The sequence below is a fragment of the Larus michahellis genome, chromosome 1 (assembly GCF_964199755.1).
Source record: "Larus michahellis chromosome 1, bLarMic1.1, whole genome shotgun sequence".
Taxonomy (NCBI): Eukaryota; Metazoa; Chordata; class Aves; order Charadriiformes; family Laridae; genus Larus; species Larus michahellis.
Window position 1 is genome coordinate 210,057,054 of NC_133896.1, and position 22,309 is coordinate 210,079,362.

At 47.1% G+C, this 22,309-nt stretch overlaps 1 protein-coding gene across 1 annotated transcript in view; it reads left to right on the forward strand.

The window, feature by feature from the left end:
- MAML2 (mastermind like transcriptional coactivator 2) overlaps window positions 1-21,853 on the forward strand; it is a 220,008-nt gene extending 198,155 nt beyond the window's left edge. The window contains exons 3-5 of the mRNA XM_074571138.1: window positions 8,106-8,309; window positions 11,443-11,554; window positions 17,272-21,853. Of these exons, the coding sequence (XP_074427239.1) occupies window positions 8,106-8,309; window positions 11,443-11,554; window positions 17,272-18,254 (1,299 nt within the window). The 3' untranslated portion in view covers window positions 18,255-21,853. The remainder of the gene's footprint in view (window positions 1-8,105; window positions 8,310-11,442; window positions 11,555-17,271) is intronic.
- The last annotated feature ends 456 nt before the right edge of the window (window positions 21,854-22,309 follow it).

Sequence of the window (22,309 nt, forward strand, 5' to 3'; positions counted from 1 at the left end):
AGCTCCCACTTTGCCCAAGTTGAAGGAGTTGGGGTGGGAAGGTTGTTCTCCGAGTGCCTGCCAGTGGCTATAGGGCTGTGCAGCTTTCCGGCAAGGGATTATGGCAAGGCTACAAATAGATCACTAACGGCTGAAAATCAGTTCACAAGGATCTCAGGAGTGAGCAGCTTCCCTGTTGGTGCTGAAAAGGCCAAGTGCTATAAAGGACAGTGCTATTAAGTGCTGTTAGTGCTATTACGGACAGTGCTAAAGTGCTGTTAAGAACTGCACAAATAACTATCTGTCAAAGTCTCTCACTTGTGCTTTCTCACCGAAAGCTGGGATTGGCTCCTTTGCTGTATTTGATCACCCATTTTTACCTAGGAGATTGTGCACAGTGTCCTTTTTTACTCTTTTTTATGTATAAACTTTCACAGCACTGAGCAGCGGGAGAATTAACCTCTTTCTGAAAACAGTTCTGGGGCCCACCTAAATTTCAGCGTGTCCAAAAAACTGGCCTTTTATGAAGCCTCCCAGGGAGAGCTGCAGCAGCTGGGTGTGCTGAAGTACTTATCCCTCTGCCTGCTGAGTATCTGCTGCATCCCTCCATATCCAAACCTGTCCCTCCAGTGGGCGACTCACACCCCTGAGCCTGCAGAAATCAGGTGTGTGCTCCCTACTGTCCTGATCGTTTCCAGCTTCGTAGTATCTGAAGGGATTCGTCTGCCTTTCCTCTTCGAGCTCCGTCGCATGGTTTGTTGGAGGAGTGACACAGCATTTGCTTCTTTTCCCTGGTTGGATGAAGGCACAAGTATTTCTGGCAGACAGCCTGGGCTTGTGAAATTGCAAAATGCTAGCGTCCGTGATTCCTTGTGTATGTGCCTTGGAAACATGGTTGGCCCTGAAATTTTTGTCCTGAGAGCTCAGATGTTCACAGGAGAAAAACAGAGAAGATGGTCCCATGTGGCTGAGCCAACTCCTTATAAACACTCCACAAAATTACCGAAGGGGAATATTTTGCAGTCTTCACCCAGCTGTATCTCTGGATATCAGACACAGGAAAAACAGGTCTTTGGATCTTGCAATATTCATTTTTTTAAACGCTGTTTGCACATATGATCGTGATCTTGCTGGAATGCATAAAACTGCTCTCTGGCAGGGTGTCAGGAGATATTCAACCTATAACAGTATCTCCAGCATGATTAACTTTAGAGGCGTTCAGGTCACTCTATACATCCTTAGAAAGTGATCCACTAGTGCTTGGCAGATCAAGGGCTCTTCACACTCACTATTCCAGGCATCCTACTCAGGTGTGACTAGAAGCATCTAAAATTAGGAGTGTAAGGAAATGTTCATATCCTCGAATCCAGGCTCCTAACTTAGTTATCTAAATTAGACATCTAGAGCCTAATTATACAGCCCAGTCCCTCTGTATCGTGAATGCAGAGCTCCAGCAGGCAGTTTAGAGGGAATCTGATCTAAGCCTTTGGTTAGAGACCTAAACTTAGAGAAGTCTCACTTTTATGCTGTGTATTCCAGATATGCGGAAAAAAAAGGTTGAATGAGTTTGAGGTGCTCAGGAAGATGCTTTTGGCTCCCCCATGGGGCCGAGCAAGCAATAAGGCAAGGGGGAATGGGGCTGGCTGTATTTCTGCCCAGTCTGTGTTATTTCCAGCCCTGATATGTAGATCAGATCCTCGGCTGTAGCAAATGAGCGTAACCTCGGGAAGTCCTTGGGGCTCCGGCAGCGTACACTGGCACAGAAAGCAGCCCTCCCTGCTCCAGCTGGGAGTGGGAGTTGTTCCTAAAAATAAGAAAACCTTTTAGCTTTTTCACTATAACTGAAAGAGTTCTCCCTCTGCAGGCACTCTGCCATGGTCCTCCTGTAGTTTTGTTTTCTCGTCTGAGGCAAGGACACAAGCAGGCAGGGCTTGGAGTCCAGGCATCCGTGGAAACCCCAGCGTTTAGCAGAAAGGGGTGTTTCTGCTTGCATTAGATGTAGCAGAAAAGAGGTGGCTCAGAAGCGGGCTGGCGGGTGCTAAGATCATCTGTTCAACAGAGCACCCTGTGCTTGGCTTCCTGAAGTTGCATGAGTGAGATCAGGTCTTTCTGAACAAGCCACCAGTAAGGTGGATAATTAACTGGTTCAAAGACAGAGCTCAGAGGGTAGTGATTAGGGGCACAGAGTCTAGTTGGAGGTCAGTGATGAGTGGTGTTCCCCAGGGGTCAGTGCTGGGTCCAGTCCTCTTCAATATATTCATCAATGACCTGGATGAGGGGATAGAGTGCACCCTCAGCAGGTTTGCTGATGACACAAAGCTGGGAGGGGTGGCTGACACACTGGAAGGCTGTGCCACCATACAGAGAGACCTGGACAGGCTGGAGAGTTGGGCAGAGAGGAACCTTATGAAATTCAATAAGGGCAAGGGTAGGGTGCTGCACCTGGGGAGGAATAACGCCCTGCACCAGTCCAGGTTGGGGGCTGACCTGCTGGAGAGCAGCTCAGTGGAAAGAGACCTGGGAGTCCTGGTGGGCAACAGGATGACCATGAACCAGCAATGTGCCCTTGTGGCCAAAGAGGCCAATGGCATCCTGGGGTGCATCAAGAAGAGTGTGGCCAGCAGGTGGAGGGAGGTCATCCTCCCCTTCTACTCTGCCCTGGGGAGGCCACACCTGGAGTACTGTGTCCCGTTCTGGGCTCCCCGGTTCAAGAAGGACAGGGAACTGCTGGAGAGGGTGCAGCAAAGGGCTACCAAGATGATGAGGGGACTGGAACACCTCTCTTATGAAGAAAGGCTGAGGGATTTGGGTCTCTTCAGTCTGGAAAAAAGACAACTGAGGGGGGATCTTGTCAACACTTATAAATACTTAAAGGGTGGGTGTCAGGAGGATGGGGCCCGGTGACAGGACTAGAGGTAATAGGCACAAACTTGAGCATTGGAAGTTCCACCTAAACATGAGGAGGAACTTCTTTACTCTGAGGGTGGCAGAGCACTGGAACAGGCTGCCCAGAGAGGTGGTGGAGTCTCCAACTCTGGAGACATTCAAAACCCACCTGGACGCGTTCCTGTGCAACCTGGTCTGGGTGACCCTGCTGTGGCAGGGGGGTTGGACTAGATGATCTCCAGAGGTCCCTTCCACCCTATGATTCTATGAAATATCTATGAAGCCTGGTACTGCCCCATGCTTGGCCCTGGGGTCCACTGGAGAGCCCCAGTTTCTGGCTGTGGAAAGGAACACACCAGCTGAGGCGATGGAGGTTCACACCAGAGGGTCTCGGGGGGTCTGGGCTTTGCCACCAGCCCTGCACCACCCTGAAACAGTGTGGCAGGACTTCAGTGAGCCACTTCTTGGAGTTCTTCTCCTCCCGCTCCTTCTCCTCCTCCTTTTCCGAGTGTTCAGTGTCCAGGGTGGTTCACAGCCAAAGCTCACAGGGTCAGGAAGGCCACTGGTCCCTGAAGAAATCCACAAAGGTGCTTTGATCTCCGCCATCCTCATTCTAAGCAGCCTGTGATGCCAATTGTCACAACTGAATCAAACTGCTTATGAGTGGGAACATCGTGCACAGGTTTGGTCACCAGAGGAACAGAACTTTGCAGAGCTCTTCCCCTGGAAGCAGCTGTTGATAAGACAGGCATCGTCGCTGAGCAGCCTTCAGTGGATGGATCTGAAGCCTTTTCTTTTTTCTTTTTTTTTTAATTCTTTGTTTCTTTAAGCCAGAACTAATGGAAAAGGAGAGTGAAAGTCAGCGCTGTCGCTCCTGACCTGACACCGGGCACAGAATGAGCTGCCCCACAGAGGAACAGAAAGGCGGAAAAATTCACCCCCTCCTTTTGAGGGAAAATGTGCAAGAAGCAGAAGCCCATCCTGTGACACAGACACAGCGCTCCTGGCAGGGGAGAGAACAGCCTCTGAGGGCATTGTGGTTTAGTAAAAAAATTGACCATTGTTTCCCTTCTGTCCCACCAAAATTATTCATCAATTCCAGACGTCTCCAGGAGAAAGAGGTGAAAGGTTTGTGTGTCCTTTTCCAACCAAGTGTCCGTAAACCGCTTCTGAACTAGGAATTCAGAAATGCCAGCTTGCAAAAGGCTTTCAGGGGCTCAGGATGAGCTTTGGAGAGGAGAGGAGAGGAGAGGAGAGGAGAGGAGAGGAGAGGAGAGGAGAGGAGAGGAGAGGAGAGGAGAGGAGAGGAGAGGAGAGGAGAGGAGAGGAGAGGAGAGGGAAGAGAAAAAAGAAGAGAAAAGAGAAGAGAAGAGAAAAAAGAAAAGAAAAGAAAAGAAAAAAGAAAAGAAGAAAAGAAAAGAAAAGAAAAGAAAAGAAAAGAAAAGAAAAGAAAAGAAAAGAAAAGAAAAGAAAAGAAAAGAAAAGAAAAGAAAAGAAAAGAAAAGAAAAGAAAAGAAAAGAAAAGAAAAGAAAAGAAAAGAAAAGAAAGAGAAAAGAGAAAGAAAAGAAAGAAAAGTCTATTTCAGAATGTGTGTTAGAAGCCAAAAACTCCCTTCATTTGTATGAATACAGGTCAGCTGCAGCAGGGATAGTGAACGGCAAACTCAGTCTTAAACGTTTTGATTTACTGCAGATTTAAACATTTGAGCATAATGTTCTTTGTGATGCTTATGCACAAAACCCCAGTTGTGCTACCAGCTCTGAGGAGGTGTCACTGACTCTGCCTCTCTTTCTGCTTCTTGTAGGTTTTATATCTCACTGTAACATCAGGTAACGGCGTGCAACGCACCAGCTTTGCACCTAGATCATTGCTGTGCTGGAGTTTGGGCACCAGCAGAGCAGATGGGGGTTTGTGGTGCTCGGTGAACGCTAGCTCAGCCCTCGGCTGGTGCCCCTGCCCCAGCTGGCACGTCCCCACGTGGGATGTGGCTCATTTGCAGGGCTGGAGGGACGCGGCACGCATGAGCAGTGCCAGCACCATCCCTGGAGATATTTAAAAGCCAGGTAGACATAGTGCTTAGAGATATGGTTTAGTGATGGGTTTTGTCAGAGTTAGGTTGATGTTTGCACTAGATGATCTGAAAGGTCCCCTCCAACTTAGGCAATTCTGTTATTCTATTCGATGCATTAACTTTGTAGATCTTGACCCTAAGGAGTTGGGGGTGAACCCAGACAGACACTTGTACCTGTCAGAGATGTGATGCTTCCAGCCCATCCCTGACACACGGCTGGCTGCAGGGATGCGCTCCCGGTCACGTCACCTCTTTGGAGGCAAAGCAGGGAGAGGATTACCTTTCCTGTGCAGGGAAGCAACATGGTGTCACGGTGCAGGCGAGGCAGCAGCAGGCAAGAGGCTGGGGTGCCCCTGCAGCCTGCTGGGCGGAGGCACCCCTGGGACAGGGGACACACATGTCCCACTCCGGCCTTTCTTCACTCAGGGTTTCCAAAGTTAAAGTGCATAAACCGCAGGCATGGGAACCCGGGAATGAAGTTCAAAAGGCCACCGGCAGCTTTAGATGTGTGGAGTCATAGTAAAGCTGCTGCAGTAAAGCCAGGCTTAGAGCAGGATGAAGCAGTTCAATGAAGGCAGGGTAGCTCCAATGAAACCCAGATCCGCCCTTCCTCGGCAGGGACGTTGCAAAGCACGCTTCGTCCGAGCACAGGGGCAGAGCCCCGCGTCCCTGGCAGCGGTGTAGCCCTTCTGCCTTCTGATTTGCAGCGATGCAAGCGCGGGGTGAGAGTAAGGCTCCATAGCACCGGTTCACGAAAGGTCAAGCTGCTGCACAGCAACTCCCCTGATTTATTAGGAAACCGTTCTCCCTTCTCCCATCACATTGCTGCCGATGGAAGATCAGCAGGCAGGAGAAGTAACACATCGTAGATTCATAGGCTCACACTGACATTTCACGAACGGCAGAGAAAGGGCCATGCAAAAAACCCCAAACTGGCTCCAAGTTGGTGATTTATTCTGTTTTCTCAGGGCCCGTTTGCCAAGCAGCTGGTGTTTTGTGCCAGTTCCTATTACAGAAGAGCTTTCTTTGATAGGTATCGTGAATGGACACTACACGGTTTATCTTAAAACAAAATCCCTCCCCACAGCTTATACGGGCTGGCAGGGGATGAGGAAAAAAAAAGTTGGGCTTTGTTGTTCGGGTTTTTTTTACACAGGACTATGAAAGCACGCCGGGGGGAGCCTGCATTATCTGTGCAAAAACACAACAGATGAATTCTATTAATGGATGTAACATGCGGCTGGGTTCAAGCTAGAGTTGTCATTTGAATATAGAAGTCAAAGCCAATTTATTGTAACATATTTTTCTTTTCAAAATATTTTAAGAAAGACAAAAAAGTTTGCGCAACAACTTGGCAAGCAGGTCTGTTGAGAGGAGGTATTTTCTATCTCGCAGCTAACATAAGGGCTGAAAAATGTGGCAGTGCCGAGCAATCCTGGATTCCTTCTGGAACTGAAAGAAAGTGTGCGGGATATAATTGTGTAAGAGCCCAATAAATTTTGAAGGGTGGGTTTGTAACACTGCCTTGGGGGCTGCAGGTGGCTCCAGAAGAAAGTCATGGGTTTTATTTCAGTAACAGACGTCAAATACTTTATCTAGCTAGCTACGCACTCATGTGGCCCCATCTAAAAGCCACAGAATTATTTTAAAATAGAAATACCCATAACAATCATTGTGTTTCTTCCATGCCAGATGGTAGAAAGATAAGTTGGATTAGTTTGTAGTGTGTGCGTGTTATTGTGTGTGTGGGAAGGGTAGGGGGGATGCAAAAGCTAAGGCACAGAAATGAGCTTTCCTGGAGTTTGCAAAGCGATGACCATCAACTCTCCGCAGTCTTCAGGGCACGGGTAGGTTACGCCTGGCCAGTCCTTGCTTCATGCTTCACTGTTGGTCCGTATTTATTTCCCTGGATGCAATGAGAGGCAATGTCCATGGAGCAGAGCTTCACCTAGGTTGTAGACCAGACCCTGGGAGTACACCTCGGGACTGAGAGAGCTGCTGCATCACAGGGAGCATCAGACTCCGGCTGTGGATTCCCCTTGTAGGGAAAATACGCCGCTGCAATAATAGGCTATACAGAATTAAATGGTTTGGTTCCTATGGTGAATTGCAACAAAGTGTAGTCAGAAAGCTGATGTTTCTCATGACTGTTGTGACCTCTCCAGTGTCTCCTATTTTATTTGTAGCCGGGCAGCTATGGAATACCTGACTATCAAGTGATCCAACATAGGCTGAGTATTTTTGTGGGGTAACGCATTTTTCAACTGAGAAAACTATTTCCTGCATTTGGTAAAGGTCCAAGTACCAAACGCTGGTGGAGCAAGTAGACAGAGAACATATTGCTGCCAAGGGAAACCATGGGTAAAAGAAAATGAGCAGCATATTATCATCTCTCGTTCGCTCCCATCCTGTATGTTCTTGGTCTGAGTTCCCAAGTGCCTTCCCCGTTGCCCCCTGAGATGACTTTTTGCCATCTCTTCCTCACGAAGCTGCACATGGGGAAGAGGAAGCGGAGCTAGATTCATCGCAAAGACCAGGGAGACCTAAAGCCCTCTTCAAAGTCCTGTTCAGTTACACATTTCTTTTACCAAGGAAGTCGATAAACTCTAAACCTATTTAATCCTGCCACTAATGGGAGAAAATTAGCAATCTCTCAGAGATTACTCTTGTCAGGGAGGTGACAAGGACGAATGAAAGTGGCACCACTCACCCCACTGCGAAGTAACAACTTACCGCTTCTGCATTTTCTAAGAATACATGCCACTTCTAGCAATGAGTCTGTAACTTCTCGCTGCTGCTGGCCAGATGGCAGGAACCAGCAGACGCCGCGTTTGTTCCCTTGTGGTCAAACAAACTGCTGTACAGCCCGATGCAAGTTTCCTGAAAGATCCCCAGGACGGCTCCGTTACTTCTGTTAACGTTTCCCAAGCTCCTGGTACAACATTGAGGTTTTCCACTGGAACCACCTGGCGCGTTTTCAGAGTTTTCAATGACCGATGAAGTTACTCGATCACCTTCTTACTTTGTCAAAGCCTATGTATCGGTCACTTGTCCTGAGAGTCTGTGGGCTGTGTCCCGTATTTGAACTAATTGCATAAAAAGGATTATTTCCTTTTCTTGATGATTGTTATTATTTTGATCCTTCACGAGCCATTTCTTCTGTTTCAGGATCAACACTCTGTGGTAGGCCAGGGAGCTGGCCCCACTCCAAGCTCCAGTTCTTGCTCAAATCCAAACACTGGAAGTGGTTACATGAACTCATCCCAGCAATCAATGTTGAATCAGCAACTGATGGAAAAGAAACAGGCTCTGCAACGGCAAATGATGGAGCAAAAACAACTCCTTCTACAGCAGCAGATGTTGGCAGAAGCCGTAAGTTTTCGAATTCCTTATATTACATGGAAAAGATTATTATAGAAACAATAGAAAAGAAAGCTAAGACAGGGGGAAGAAAGCCCCCAAAACTTCGGGGTCGTTTTGGCAATGTCTAGACTTTCCAGAGTGTGCCTCATATTTTTTCAACACTTTGCTCGGCCCTTTTGAAACCTTCTTCAGTTTGTAAGAACTCAAGTATCCGAGCTACTGTGGTTTCGTTATGAGAAGAGTCTAAGCATATGCTTAATTTGAGGCACATGATTGTTGCCAGTGGTTTTTCTTTGCAAGATAAGCTAAGGTGGGCTGCTGTGCTGCTTCGACCACAGAGGAAAGTTGACTTCCATGTTCCGCAATCCAAGCAGCATGATATAAAGTGCCTGTGTGTAAACCAGGATCAGGTACATCGATTTCAGTGTTCAGTACAAGTTTGCGTGCTTGGCTGAGATCATACTTGAGTCCTCCTTTCTCTGTTTCTTTTGGCATTTCCAGATATTTGTAGCCAGTTCATTTCTCTCTTTTGGTATCCGAGAGACCAGTTGGGAGTTTCTGGTCATTTTATGAGGCGTGGGGGATATTTGTGGTCTTGTTGGCAGTGAGAAGTGCTAGCACCCACTAGTTTAGTTCCACTAAACTGTCATTGCCTTTGATATCGCATGAACTGAGTCAGCTGAAGGTGCTTCATGGCCCATCACCCATGGCTAGTGCAATGAGGGAGAGACGCAGCTGCCCAGAGCAGGAACATGTGCCCTCTACATCCTCATATTCACCGTTCCTTGATAGTCCTGCTTGCCAAAGCAGAAGAGAAGTCCTAGAAGAGGAACGGAGCTTGGCACGTCCTTGAGGCAGGCAGAAAGCAACGTGGGTGCCCTGCGGCAACTAGGGAAGGGCTGCAAGGAGGACGCTGGGGAAGGACGGAGGTGACACCACCACCACCTCCTTTGCTTCCCCCAGGCTGAAATGACAGCAAACCCCAAGCCTGTGGCTTATTTACCTCAACCTGCATCTCTCAGCCTACAGGGCAGCCCCATTCATGCTGGCCTGACATTTTGAATCCAAAACTTTGTTTTCTCTATAAAGATGTAGACTCAGAAATACTGACACATTTAGTGGATGCCATTCAGTAATTAAAGAACAACACGGAAGTGGAAAAGCATTCATGGTTTTGCGGGGATGTTTTCAAAACAAAAATGATTCCATTTTCTGTAGAGAATATCTTTTCGTTTACAAATTTATTTCCATTCCAAAAATACAAATAGAAAAGTTGAGTTTGAAATTAAGGATTTAATTTGTCCTATAAGGGAAATATTTGTTGACGTTTTAATTTATGCAGAAGAAAACTGAGGTTTCAAGTCAGCTCTATGTGCTGCAGTTTTCTGTCAGATTTTTTAGCAGAATGGAAAGTTAATGACTCAAATAGCTCTTCTTAAAAATCAATAAAATAGAAATTAAAATCACTCTATGGAATGTGGTTTTTTGATCAGCTTGCCTTTGCTTTTGTATTGTGTACATAGAAATACACACAAAGCCTGCCTGCCATTTTTACATGTATTGCAGGGATTTCCTGGGAAATAACTTGTCTTTCTTCTTCACAAGGGTCCAGGTCAGCGGTATGTTAAAACGAGCCTTATAAATCTTAATCAGATCCCTCACTCCCAGAGTGCTTTACGGAAATGCCTAAATAGCGCAAGAAAGGCTCTTCTCCCAGTGTTTTAAAGTGCTCCTGGCAGAAGAAAAACCAGATTTTTCATGAGAAGGTCCATTTGCATGCTCTTTTCAGGCAGAAAATCCCCAAATTACTCTGATGGACATCCATCACCAGCCAGGGCCTGACTCTTTTTCACGCTGAGGAGCTGGCTTGCCATTCTGGCAGCCGAACACGAAACCCAGTTGTGTTGCAGAGAGGGGATGAAGCCTGCCCGTAAGCACGACTCCGGGAGGCACCTGTGCACCAGCAATGACTTACCAGTGACTGAGGTGGGCAAACCCACATTTTCCTGCCGTGGGGCCACATATCCCAAAGAGTCGTTGCTCATGGGTGGGCAGTGGCACTCTGGAGGCATCAAGTCACGCTGGTGCTGATGAGAGATTTGGCATTGAGTCCTGTTCCTGCACTTTCCAGATCTTTATGAACACAGGGCAGTTAGTCATATTTCAGTCCAAGGACTTGGATTTCTACCTTCCCTTCACCAGAGAGGTGTCCTGGCAGGCCCAAAATAAAAAAAAAAAAAAAATCTCCCCTACTAGTCGGCTTTTTCTGCAATCTTTCCCCGCTGCCCTTTCCCCAGTGTTTGCACTCCCCGAGTAAGAGGACAGACAGCACTATGTATGTGTACGGGGAAGCACAGGGCAACGATGAGTGGCATGAAAACCAAATGTCCCAGCCTCATCCTTGCTAAACCCTGGCCATGTTTCCTGCTGGCATCCCTGGTGAGAAGAGGCACAGGGAGGACAAAGCAATGGGTTTTGCTGATTTTTGTGGGAGCCCCTCTGGTGCAGGAGGAAGGAGAGAGTGAGGGATGGGTATGGCTGTGGGTGGGGATGACAAGCTGAAATCCTTCTTGCCAGCTGTGCAGGCTGCGAGGGCTGCGTGAGTGAAATGGGCTGGTGAGCACTGATGCCACCAAGGTGCAGGTGTGGACCTTGCAGGTCTGGACCCTCATTGCTCCCCAGCTGCACAGACAGGGTGGGAGCCATGAAGAACCATCAGGTCCCTCTGTCTGATGAACATGGTGAGCAAGACGGTGTGGACATCAGAGGACACTTTGTACTACAGTGCAGACGTGGCCAGTGTTCACAGAGGCTGAGCAACTCTCGGTGATTTTAGGGAAAGTTAGACCAGACTCAAACACAATACAACCAGCAGAAAGGTTTCTATACAGCCTTCAGTGGGTGAGAGAACTTTGTAGAGTGGAGTTGATGGTTGGACTCGATGATCCCAAGGGTCTTTTCCAACCTAAATGATTCTATGATGGCACAGGTTCACAGCTGCCTCTCCTGTCGACCAGACGAGGTGAAAGGAAGGAACAATTCAGCTATTTACACACTGAGAAAAGAAAGAGGCAGGCAGAACATAGAGCCAGGAAAGCATTAAAAAAAAGCAAATTAATATTTTTCTACTCTAATCCTCTAGGAGAAAATCACTCCACAAGATCAGCTGAACAGACACTTGACGCGACCACCACCAGATTATAAAGACCAAAGAAGGAACGTGGTCAACATGCAACAAGCAAATCAATATTCTGGTAAGTGCCCATGGGCTAAATGAAACTGTTTCCTTCCTTCCTTGCAGCTGGAAGATCATCCAGAAGAGCCATGCATGCAATGATGATCGGGGCCTGATTTTCTGGGTATCCACTTACATCACCGCAGAGGCAGTGGCTGGTGGCTGCTGCTCTCCTGTGCTATTTACCTGACTGTCCCCCCCACCACTGAGAAGTGCTGATCTGGAGAACCAGCTGGTGGGTCATCCAGGCTGATGCTGCGTCCCTCAGACATGGGGAAGGAGGGGGTGGTACCCCTCCCATTAGCACTGCCTGGGGCAGATGTTCTCCCAGATACTTGGTACAGAGGTGTCCCCTTGACTATGCAGCCTCACTCCATCTGGATGCTTCTCTCATGTACGTGGTACATCTTGCTTCAGAGCCTGAGAGGAGAACCACCCCTCCCTTCAAATGGCAGCTCATGAGGACCCTCATACTGATTTTTAAGCACCTCGCATGACACCATCATGGGCAACCAGAGCTACCATCTGAACTTTTGGTCTCTTTAATGTGCCATGGTCATGGCCTCAGTGCTGCTCTACAAGCAGCATTTCAACAGATCAGTCAAACAGCAGGGTGAAAGCCCCTGCTTTCAGCCAGAACTGCCTAGGGCAGAAAATGCCCAACACTTCAGGAGTAGTCCTTTGTTTCAGCTCTTGTGTCCTCACCACCTTGGAGAGTCTAGTTTTGGGAGCACAGGACTGCCCGTTTGGCTTTCCATGCTGCTCACCTTGCTGGTTAGCTGGAGGCTGCTCTGAGAGCAAAGGCAGAGTAAGGAAAAGATGCTGGCGAGAGAGAGGAGGTGGGGCGAAATGCAGCAGGTGGGATCAAAGGATGTTCTTTATACTGCAGAGCGTCCGTGCATTTAAGTATAAAAAGGATTCTTTATCTTCTAGTATACCTTTGTATACAACACCCTGTGGAAAAAAAAAAAGATGGTTTGGTTAGTTTGTTTTTCTGTGACTGTTGGCTCTGCAGATTCAGCCAGGGATCTTAGTCTTTCCTTCACACCTGTCCTTTGTAGCAAAACTTGTTCTATTACGATTTTAACGAGTTCCCCAGTGCAGCTCGCTCACGTGCCGGCCCAACCTGGCACCAACAGCCCAGCTCAGGCAATGTTCATGCACTCCTTTGCTTTGTTTACAAGTTCTAGAAGCGATAAGCTTGCTGCAATCTGGAAACTGCTGCTTTCTAACGGGCCTGAGTGTTTATCATCTTCAGTAAATTTGCGCAAGCGTCACCAATGCCAGTGTAATAACCCGTGGTGAGGGCAATGCCACAGGGCAGAGAGAGCCCTGCTTGCTGGCTTGGCACCTCCTGCACTCATACAACAAATGTGTTGGCAACCCCAGCAGTTTGCTGGGGAATCCTGTGCTTCGATGTGGTGTTGTTGTTTAAAGGCTCGTTCCTGGAATCAAATGATTAACTGAGATCCTTGGCTTTCACTTAAAAACAATCCATTTCTAGCCCGAGAGAGAAAATGGAAATGACTGCAGCCACATCTGTGAAAGGCTCCAAAATAAGTAGATCGCCATTGTTATGTGGCTCCTCTTCTTCTTAATCTGATGGACTCTTTGCCAATCTCGTGGTATTTGGAGCCCCATCTCCTGGGTTTGAAACATGTGGGATTGGCAGCACTCGGCCATTCAAATCTCAAGTCCCCGCTGAGTGAGCCCAGGGAGGAGAGCAGCTTTTCAGGCGAGCCCGGGAGAAAGGGCCGAGCTGGGAGCTCGCAGCAAAGCTACCAGATGGAGCGATTAGGAAACTCTTGCATAAGGGAGTAACAGCAGGGAATCTGTTCCCTTTTTCTGGGAATGACTTCACTCAGGTCAGGGAAGAAGAGGCAAAAAGTTAAATAAAATAACAGAGTGGCTTGGAGACACATGGTTAAGCATTTTATTCCTCTATGCTTTTCCCCCTAGTGCAATGTCACGGCAAGAAACCCCCGAGACAAGAGCAGGTGAATTGGGCAGGGAAGGCGTTTCTCCGAATCTCCGCAGCCTGGGGTGCCCAGCTGCTGTATGCAGCGCTGCCGGGGAAGACATTTCTTCCCATCTGGAAAAAATCAGAATGGAAAATATTTGCGTTAAAAATAAGAGGACGAAAATAGCGATACAAAGAAAGAGGAAGCTTCGTCTTCTGCACAACAAGTACAACCCGTGGCCCGACCACTTGTGCTCTTTGAAGAGCGTGGCATTTGCAGGAGCCGTGCGTTGGTAGCCCTGGGGGCTGCTCAACAGCTGGCAGGGTCACCCCTGGAGGGGATTCATCCCAGGGACAAGTGAAGTGACTCCACAAACTTGTAGTTCAGCTGGAGAGAGAGAACCAGCTCTCCCCAGATGGCTGTTCCAGGTCTTCTGAAATGCCACCAATTTCTGTGCGGTTCCTCTGTTTTAGTACCAGCAGAAGGGAGCAAAGAATCAGGGTCCCCATTTCTCTCCCCCCTGCAAAAAGATGTTCCAGTATTTCCAAAAAGCAGCGAGCAATATGGAACCCACGAGCAAAGCCAAAGATGGGGCTAATCATGAGGTTGCCTGCTGAGCACTGACTTTCTCCTCTTCCATTTTCAGAGCTAAATACAGTTAGGGAGCTCCCGGGAAGGACATGGAGGAGAATCTCATTGTCCCTGTGGGGGTAAAACCAGGTGGACTCCTCATAGCATCTCCTGTCCCAGGGACTGCCCAGCTCGGGGACTGAATTTATGTGCTTAAGTTAGGACAATGTAATTGTTAAGACAATTAAATTCTCTATATCAAGTATCTCCTGCTTAGAGACAGTTTGAGGAAAAGCCTGCCTTCCAGGATAAGGTGATCTTAATTTAGGTATTTATGTTTATATAGATATAAAAGAGAAGCTGTGGATGCCCCATCCCTGGAAGTGTTCAAGGCCAGGCTGGATGGGGCTTTGAGCAACCTGGTGCAGTGGGAGGTGTCCCTGCCCAGGGCAGGGGGGTTGGAACTAGATGATCTTCAAGGTGCCTTCCAACCCGAACCATTCTGTGATTCTATGATATTGATTTGGAACAAGCAACTCCAGTTGTGGAGTTACAGTGTTAATAATGATTTGGGAAGAGATTATTTTTAAGTACTTAAGGAAAAAAGGCATCCTTTGCATCCATTACTAAATGGAAATAGCATATTTATAAAAATAATGCAGAAAAGACAGAAAAATATGGTAATTCTTTCTTTGGTTCCAGTGCGAGGGAACCTAACATCATTATGGTGAAATTTCAACAAGAAGAGTATATTAAACAGCTGTTCCTAAACATAGACTTTTTAAATACGTATGCGCATGATTTGTCTTCAAGAGTTTTAAAAGAGCTGGCTGAGAGGTTCTCCAAATTCTTAATGTCACTTTTTGTTTAGTCTTGAAACTCCAAGGAAGGCTGTTAATGCCATGACAAAAATTAAAAGAGTAAGTAGGTAATTGCAGCCCCAGTGACCTAACGCAGAGCTGAGCAAAAATACTGGGGAGCTGATACAGCCCGAATAATAAAGAATTTAGGAAGGGAATGTAATTAATGTCAGGCAACATGGGCTGATGTAGAAGAATCTCTTCAAACTAGCATGGGCTTTTTATCAACTTTGGTTGATAAAGGTAATAGTTGTTCACATAATGTCCTTTAAAGCATCTGATTTTGTACTGCCTATTTTGGTTAAGAAACCAGAGCGATACAAAATTAACATAACGCATAAGGAAATGGCTGAGAGGTCTCCAGCTATCACTGTAAACGGGCTGTGTGATTGCAACCGAAAGGACAAGCGCAGTCTGAGATGATGCTGAACAAGAACAAAAGAGCTTACTTTACTTCCATGTTGGGGATGTGCAAGAGCTATTACTGTGACCAGCTGTGATGTACAGCCTTGAAATCAAATGTTGAAAAACTGTCACGTTCTGTAAAGATCTTAGAAGGACCGAGGGACTGGAAAACATGCCACGCATTGAGACTGATGTATTTGGAGAACGCTGCAGGCATGATCACAGTCTTGAAGCACCTGTGTGGCACCATTGATGATGGACCAACTAATAAAATTAATCACACAGACTAATATATAATAAGATTTGATGACGAAGTCAAAGTTAGTCAAATTCAGTCTGGTTTTGTTATATGCACGAAGGATCAAACCAAGGCAGCGTTCCATGTCCAACAATTGCTGCTAGTTGCTACCTATGAAATAGCAAAGCTCCAGGGCTGTATGTTCCTCGATTCCTCCTCTGGGAGAGGCTCAGAGAATTCCCGAAATGTGGTGGTACCTTGGTAGCAAGCCCATTCAACGGTTTTTCTTACACTCTGGGAGCCATCCAAAGTGGTACGAGAATTTAACTTGTTCTGTGCCATGTAGCAAAGATCACCTCAGCTGACCCACACACTATGTGAAGAGACGTCTCCTTTTGGTTGCCTTGAACCTGACTTCTCCTAGCTGCCCTTCTTGTAGGGCTTGTACTGGAAAGCGACAGTAGCAAAAGGAATTAAGCTGTGTGCCGAGGCGGGTTCTCCACAGTGGAGAGCCTGTGTTTACACTAGCTACACTGGCTGTGTTCAGAAAACGTTTGGTCTTCAACCAATCTCTCAGGGATTAATTCAGAGCCTTACACTGCATAAGCGATCAGCCTGCATTGCACAAACGACTTATTGTGGCTTCCAAATAGAGACTATGTAGCTGCAAGTCTGCCACAGAAGTGAGCTGGTGCCACAGTTTGGAGGCCGAAGAGAAGAGAAACGTCTCTCCTTGTGATTCATCGATAGATGTCAGGTACAGGAAAATCCTCCACTGGGCAGAATTAGCCATGAAAGGTGGATTCATGCCAACTCATAACTTCTAGTTTTCTGACGCACAAAAGATGATGTTCCTGTGCAGCAAATGCCTGCACATCAGGTATCATGTGTGGCTCCCTCATGGGCAAGTCAACTTCTGCAGGGGCAAATGTCCATAGCCCAGCTGGGAATAGAGCTTAGAAGGGGCACGTGGGTGGCACTCACCAGGCGCAGCACCGAGCCATCTCCTCATGCCTGCTCAGCCACCACACAGGAGGACAAGCAGGTCACAGACTGGGCTGTGCTGCTCCCCCAGGGAGGGAGGGAGGGAGGCTCTGAGCGCTGCAAATGTGTGAGACGTAGTCTTGGTTCCTGCTATCACCCAGGTCAAGCATTCCCAGAAGAAGTAGATACCACTGCTCTAGGTGGTAGGTGGAAGGTGGAAAAGAAGGCTGACAATGGTGCCTATCATTCCTCCTTGTCTCTAGAGGGATCCAGGATAAGCCATGCCCTGTAAGGCAGAAAAATTCTTGATCTTCCCAGCCTCTGCTCACTTAGACAGGCTTTGTCCTGTATGAGGTGTCTAGTGCTTCTGTAGAAAAAGGCAAAAAGTCTTCTCTCCTGCCCAGTGGTTCCCAGTGACCCCCCTCTGTCCTTCCCTGGTCCAATATTTCTCTTACAATGAGCACTGGTTTTGGCTTATCTGATATCCCCTGAATGGATGGAAAGACTACCAATGGCTTCATATAGACCAAGCCACCCTTTGGATGATAGGCATCTTTAAGGCCTTGAGCAAGTTCATGCAAGTCCTTTTAAGAGCAAATTATCTTCTTCAAGAAATTCTGCTGTTAGCAAACTGGATTTTTAACCTGTTGGTATTTGAATGACACAACGCATTGATACACTCATGTTTGTTTTAACACTTTTGTTTTCTCCTTTCCAGGTGCTTCACCGGCGGTGACTTTGAGCTCCAACAACATGTCCTTATCCAACCCAATTTCAACTCATAGCATCATGCCCCAGAGCTCCAGCCTCATGTCCACTCTGGCTGGGACCCGAATGCCTTCTGTTCCTGCCACTCGGAGTATGGGCTGCTATGGGAACGTTCCTTGCAACCAACCAAGCACATACAACGTGACTTCAGGAATGAACCAAATGCAGCCACACAGAAACCAAAATCAAGTCCTGCCCAGCCAGAATAACCCCGTGATGTCTCGACAGCAAACCATGACACAGGGAAACAATGTAACGGCTTTTGGGACAGGGTCAGTGGTCAACTCGCAGCAAGTAAGGCCAAGCTTGAACCATGGAGCCACAGGTATCCCCGCCCAAAGGCCAGCCAACGTGATGATCACGGCTACTGCCACTGCCCAGAACTGGGCCTCGCAAGAAGCTGCAGTGAAGCAGCAGGATGCACTGAAACCCACAGGGGTCCGTTTCCCCACCGGCACTCCATATCCTAACCAGTCTTTGCAACGCAATGTAGGCAACCAGCATTTTCCTCAGCGTGCGTTGGCACCTCCTAATCAGTTAACAGCGGGAGTCCAAATGAGGCCTCCTCTAAACCAAATGCACCAGACTCTGAATGGACAATCTGCTGGCTCACTACGAGGTCTCAGCATAAGACCCAACCAGCTGAGAGGACAGACTGTGCCTACCTTGAATCAGCCAGGAACAAGTATGACACCTCCATCATCTCTGACATCAACCAGTTTCACATCTACCAACCAAAACTCTCGGGCTTACCAAGGAAGTGACCATGGTAATGACCTAGCGTTTGACTTTCTGAACCAGCAAGGTGACAGTATAGGACCTGCGCTCAACAGTGACTCAGACTTTATAGATTCTTTACTGAAAACAGAACCTGGTAACGATGACTGGATGAAAGACATCAATCTCGATGAAATCTTGGGGAACCACTCATAAGTGACAGTACCAAGGGTGAACCAGATGAAGAGGCAGTTACAGACGCTAGCTTTCTCTTTACATGCCAACAACCTGCTTTATTAATTTACACTCCAGTAACTGGGCTGTCCTTTAAAATACCATGGAGGGCAACTGCCCGGTTTGAAGAGTTGCTCTAGGAACAAAACTGAAGTCTCCCCTGATGAAATGACAATGTAAGCGATGCTCGTGCCTGCCGCAAAGGAGTGAGAACGTGTGAAGGGCCTGTTCCCCACATCGGTGCCTAGCACATTGCAAACCCATCAGTTTTTCTCATGGGAGCTGCATGGAAAAATGTGTTTAGCTTCCCACACGTGCAAGCACCAGACAGTGGTATGGGTTGTGGAACATCATTTATCCGAGTGCAAGTAAGAGCCCAAGTGGTCCAGAGCTCTTCAGTCATCGTGTTCGCAGCCCTTAACTTCCTCGGGACTATCAGCCCGGACAGGATCAGGCCCTGTGTAAATCTCATTGCATTACAAAAACTGTTTACTTCTACACAGTACAAACTCACATTTGCTTTTCCAATGATTTTGGTTTAAAACCTCTGTTTTGTAGCACACAAAAGGGTAACTGGTCTCATCCAAGGGAAGAAGGAAACATCATCCAGTGCGTTACTTGGTGTGCTCTAGCCTTTGCTTTCTCCCTTTCATCGGTGCTTGCAGTGACTATCAGAGGACGCTACTGTCCTGCCAGCAGCACAATCATTTTCGGCATTGAGGGAAACATGAGATGAACTACACCAAAGCTCAGGATCCTCACTTTGCCACCTTGCCCTACCACAGAGACTCCTGTGACCTAATGGACAACTTAAGTGAGAAGGGTGCTCACGATTTGACCCTCACTGACTACTTTCCTAGTCCAGCTTAGAGGAGGGCAAATGCATGAAGTGGCTCAACTAAGCCACAATCCTCACTTTCATCTTAACCCATGGCGAGTGTCAGGTAGTTCAGCCCGGTCCTCTTCTGTTGAACAGGTTCACTCCAGCAGAAATGGTAGCATCTCTGTCTGGGGAGAGGCTACCACTTTGATTGCACAGCATTTTGGCTCCATTCCGCTTTCCTGAAAGAGGTCCAGTGATGACCCATGTCCCCACAACCTTGAACAGGCAGAGTAGAAGAGGTGCCACCCCTGAAACTAGCATGTAGCTCAGCTATAACCACCTGGGCTACTCGCAGTAGGAGGCTCCATTCAGCCACATCTGTGCTTGTAAATGAAAGAGTTTGGGGGAATATTTCTGGGCACTGGACTCATTCATCTGTTCTGGGTTTGGGGATGGCCCAGCTAACATTGCCCTGACAACTTCTGTGCATCACTAAGGAGTTAACCTGGGGCAAGAACCATTCCCATAGACAATTTGCCACCTTGCCTTAGAGCCTAACAGAGCAGAGCAGTAAGGATACAGATTGTTCCACACCGCTTGACCTAAGTGCCGGGGAATAGTCTTGACCATATTAAATTTTCTCCTATAGACGTGGTCAGTGTAGGGCATCAGACGGAGGTGCCGTGTGACTATAAAGCAGCTCCGCAGAGAGTCAGACGGGAGGATTCATAGATGGGAACAGATCTTGCAATTCAAATGAAAGGGCTGTTCTTTAAAATGATGTGGTGCGACGTGTTTCACAGCCTCCTCTGAATTAGCTAAAACGAGATGTGGCAAAGGAATACAATGCCTACGTCCACATGCCTCGGTGCCAAGAGGCATCGCTCTACCCCGTGCAAGTGCTTTATTCATCCTTGTTAGTGGCAGTGGGATGAGTAGACTACTTGACAATAGCCTCTGCGCTTATCTGACCTATTTCTCAAGAGAGGTTTTATTTAATCAGGGTTCTCCAGTCATTTCACCCTGTCATTTCACGTGGGCGCAATTTTTCATGATGTTTCGGGAAGCATCGTCACGCACACAAGCACCAGCACCTCCAGGACAGGTGTAACGTGGGCATTTAGCTAGATATGCCAGTTGAGGCGTGCTGGGCCATGATGCTGGTCATTCCCAGACATGTTTTTCGTAAGAGGGACGAGAAAGGCTGCTGAAGAGTCCCTTCTGCTACCCAGGCTAGCGATCGTTGCACAGCCGTGCATTGTGTAACGCGGTGGCTCAGCTGCCCAGAAACCTCCCTCTTCTCCCCTGTTTTGCCTGGGGTGCATGCGGTCTCTTTGATATGCCAGTACAAATTTTTCCAAGTCTTTAGAAGAGCTTTTCAGCCCAGGCCTCTGGCGCCCCGCATACGTTTGGAGAGTTTTGTTCTTGGTAGGAACAGGCGACTGCGATGCCACTAAGGCCGAGGTTGAGTTAGTGTCATCATGAGCAATGGGCACTGAAGCCGGGTAACTTCAACTACCCTCACACGCCATTGAAAAAGCCACCACTGGTTTCTGTATTAAGACCAGATTGTTTTCCAGATCCTCAAATGATGTAAAAAAATAGTTCAGCTGAGGAGCTGGTCCCGAGACTTCAGGGTATCATCCGGTGGTGGATTCAGTGCTGAGCTTTGTCCCGTCGGCCTCAGTCTGGAGTGGAGAAGACACTGGGCTGTGAGTGCCATCCTCGGGGTCAAAATTTCATCCTGTCTTAAGTAAATCCAGCAAGGGGGGAGGCCATTCGCAGTCCTGTAAAGATATGCCTGATGCATTTGAAATGCGAGCTTGTGAAAGACTCCTGCAACCAAAACTTGAATCCGATATCATTTCTTCAGAACACTTGGATCTGAACAGAGCTAGTGTCTTTTTTCTCTTTCTTTGCAATGGCTAAGTGCACTACCCTTATAGTCTATTTTTCATCATCGACCGGGCACTCTTCGCAGTATTGGGTTGTAAATATAAAGAATTATTTGTTTTGTAAACTTTTGTAAAAAAAAACAAAACAAAAAGTAATAATATTTTGGTAGAAATAATAAAAAATCATATTATTTGGGTTATATTTATACATATGTGAAATAAATATACTATCAAAAAGTTGTATTTTATACAAAAAGTCAGCGGTTACCTTTTGTATTCTATATACAAAGTTTTGTATGATACGATTGTTTATTTTTATCTGCAGACTTCAACTTTGGATTTTGGGGGAGGGCAGAACGGGATCGTGGTTAAATAGCTGGGCCTGACCCCAAGCTCGCTGAAACCAATGGAGTCTTTCCATTGCCTTCACAGGGCTTTGAATCAAGCCTTTAAGTCACCTTCAGATACCTTTGACATCTGAAGCTCTCTGGAAACCTCAACATGAAAACATTCCAGGTTTCAAATTTTTTCCCTGAAAAAGGCTTTTATTATTATTATTATTATTGTTATTATTATTGTAACTCTTGGGAGGCAGGTGGGACCTATGTAACTGTCATGTCCTTGTTGCATGTATGTCTGCTTTATATTTTCCCCATATTATAAACCAGTGTTTCTCTATACAGACTGAAAGGAGAAGTTGCTGTACAGAAATGTTTGTGTTTATGCATTTTTACATGTGGCTGTATATACCTCCTAGTACTATGCAGTGACACTTATTTGACTCCATTTATTTTTCACCTAAACATGAATAGTATGTTTTTCAGTAGCTATCAAAACTCTGCCAAGTAAATCAATCAAAATTATCCCAAGTGTCTCTTTTCTTAATGCGAAGTTTATAATTAATGCCTGTTTAGTCAACTGCTCGTTTGTCTGGGTAAATGAAAATTACAGTGGTATTCTAGGAGGGGGAGAGAAAAATGTGCATCTGGCAGCTTCTGGGAGCTCAGTCTGCCTCTTGGCAAGAGCTGCAGCCTTTTCCTACTGACTGAAGCCATGGTTTCATTACCAGCAAGGGTTAACAAATAACACATGGTGGTTTAGCTCCTGGAGAATGGGTTGGTGTAGGCTTGCAGCACAGTCATTTGCTCTGGGATCCTGCTGAAGTTGAAGCAGAGAGCCAGGCACCCCAAGAGTGAGGGGACCCGAGAGGGTTGGCTGGGTCCCCAAGCCCATGCCCTGCCCTGGATCATGCCCTGGAGATATCTGCCCCTCCCTCCCCACCAGCAGAGACCCCTAATGAGATGCCAGAAATCAAGGAA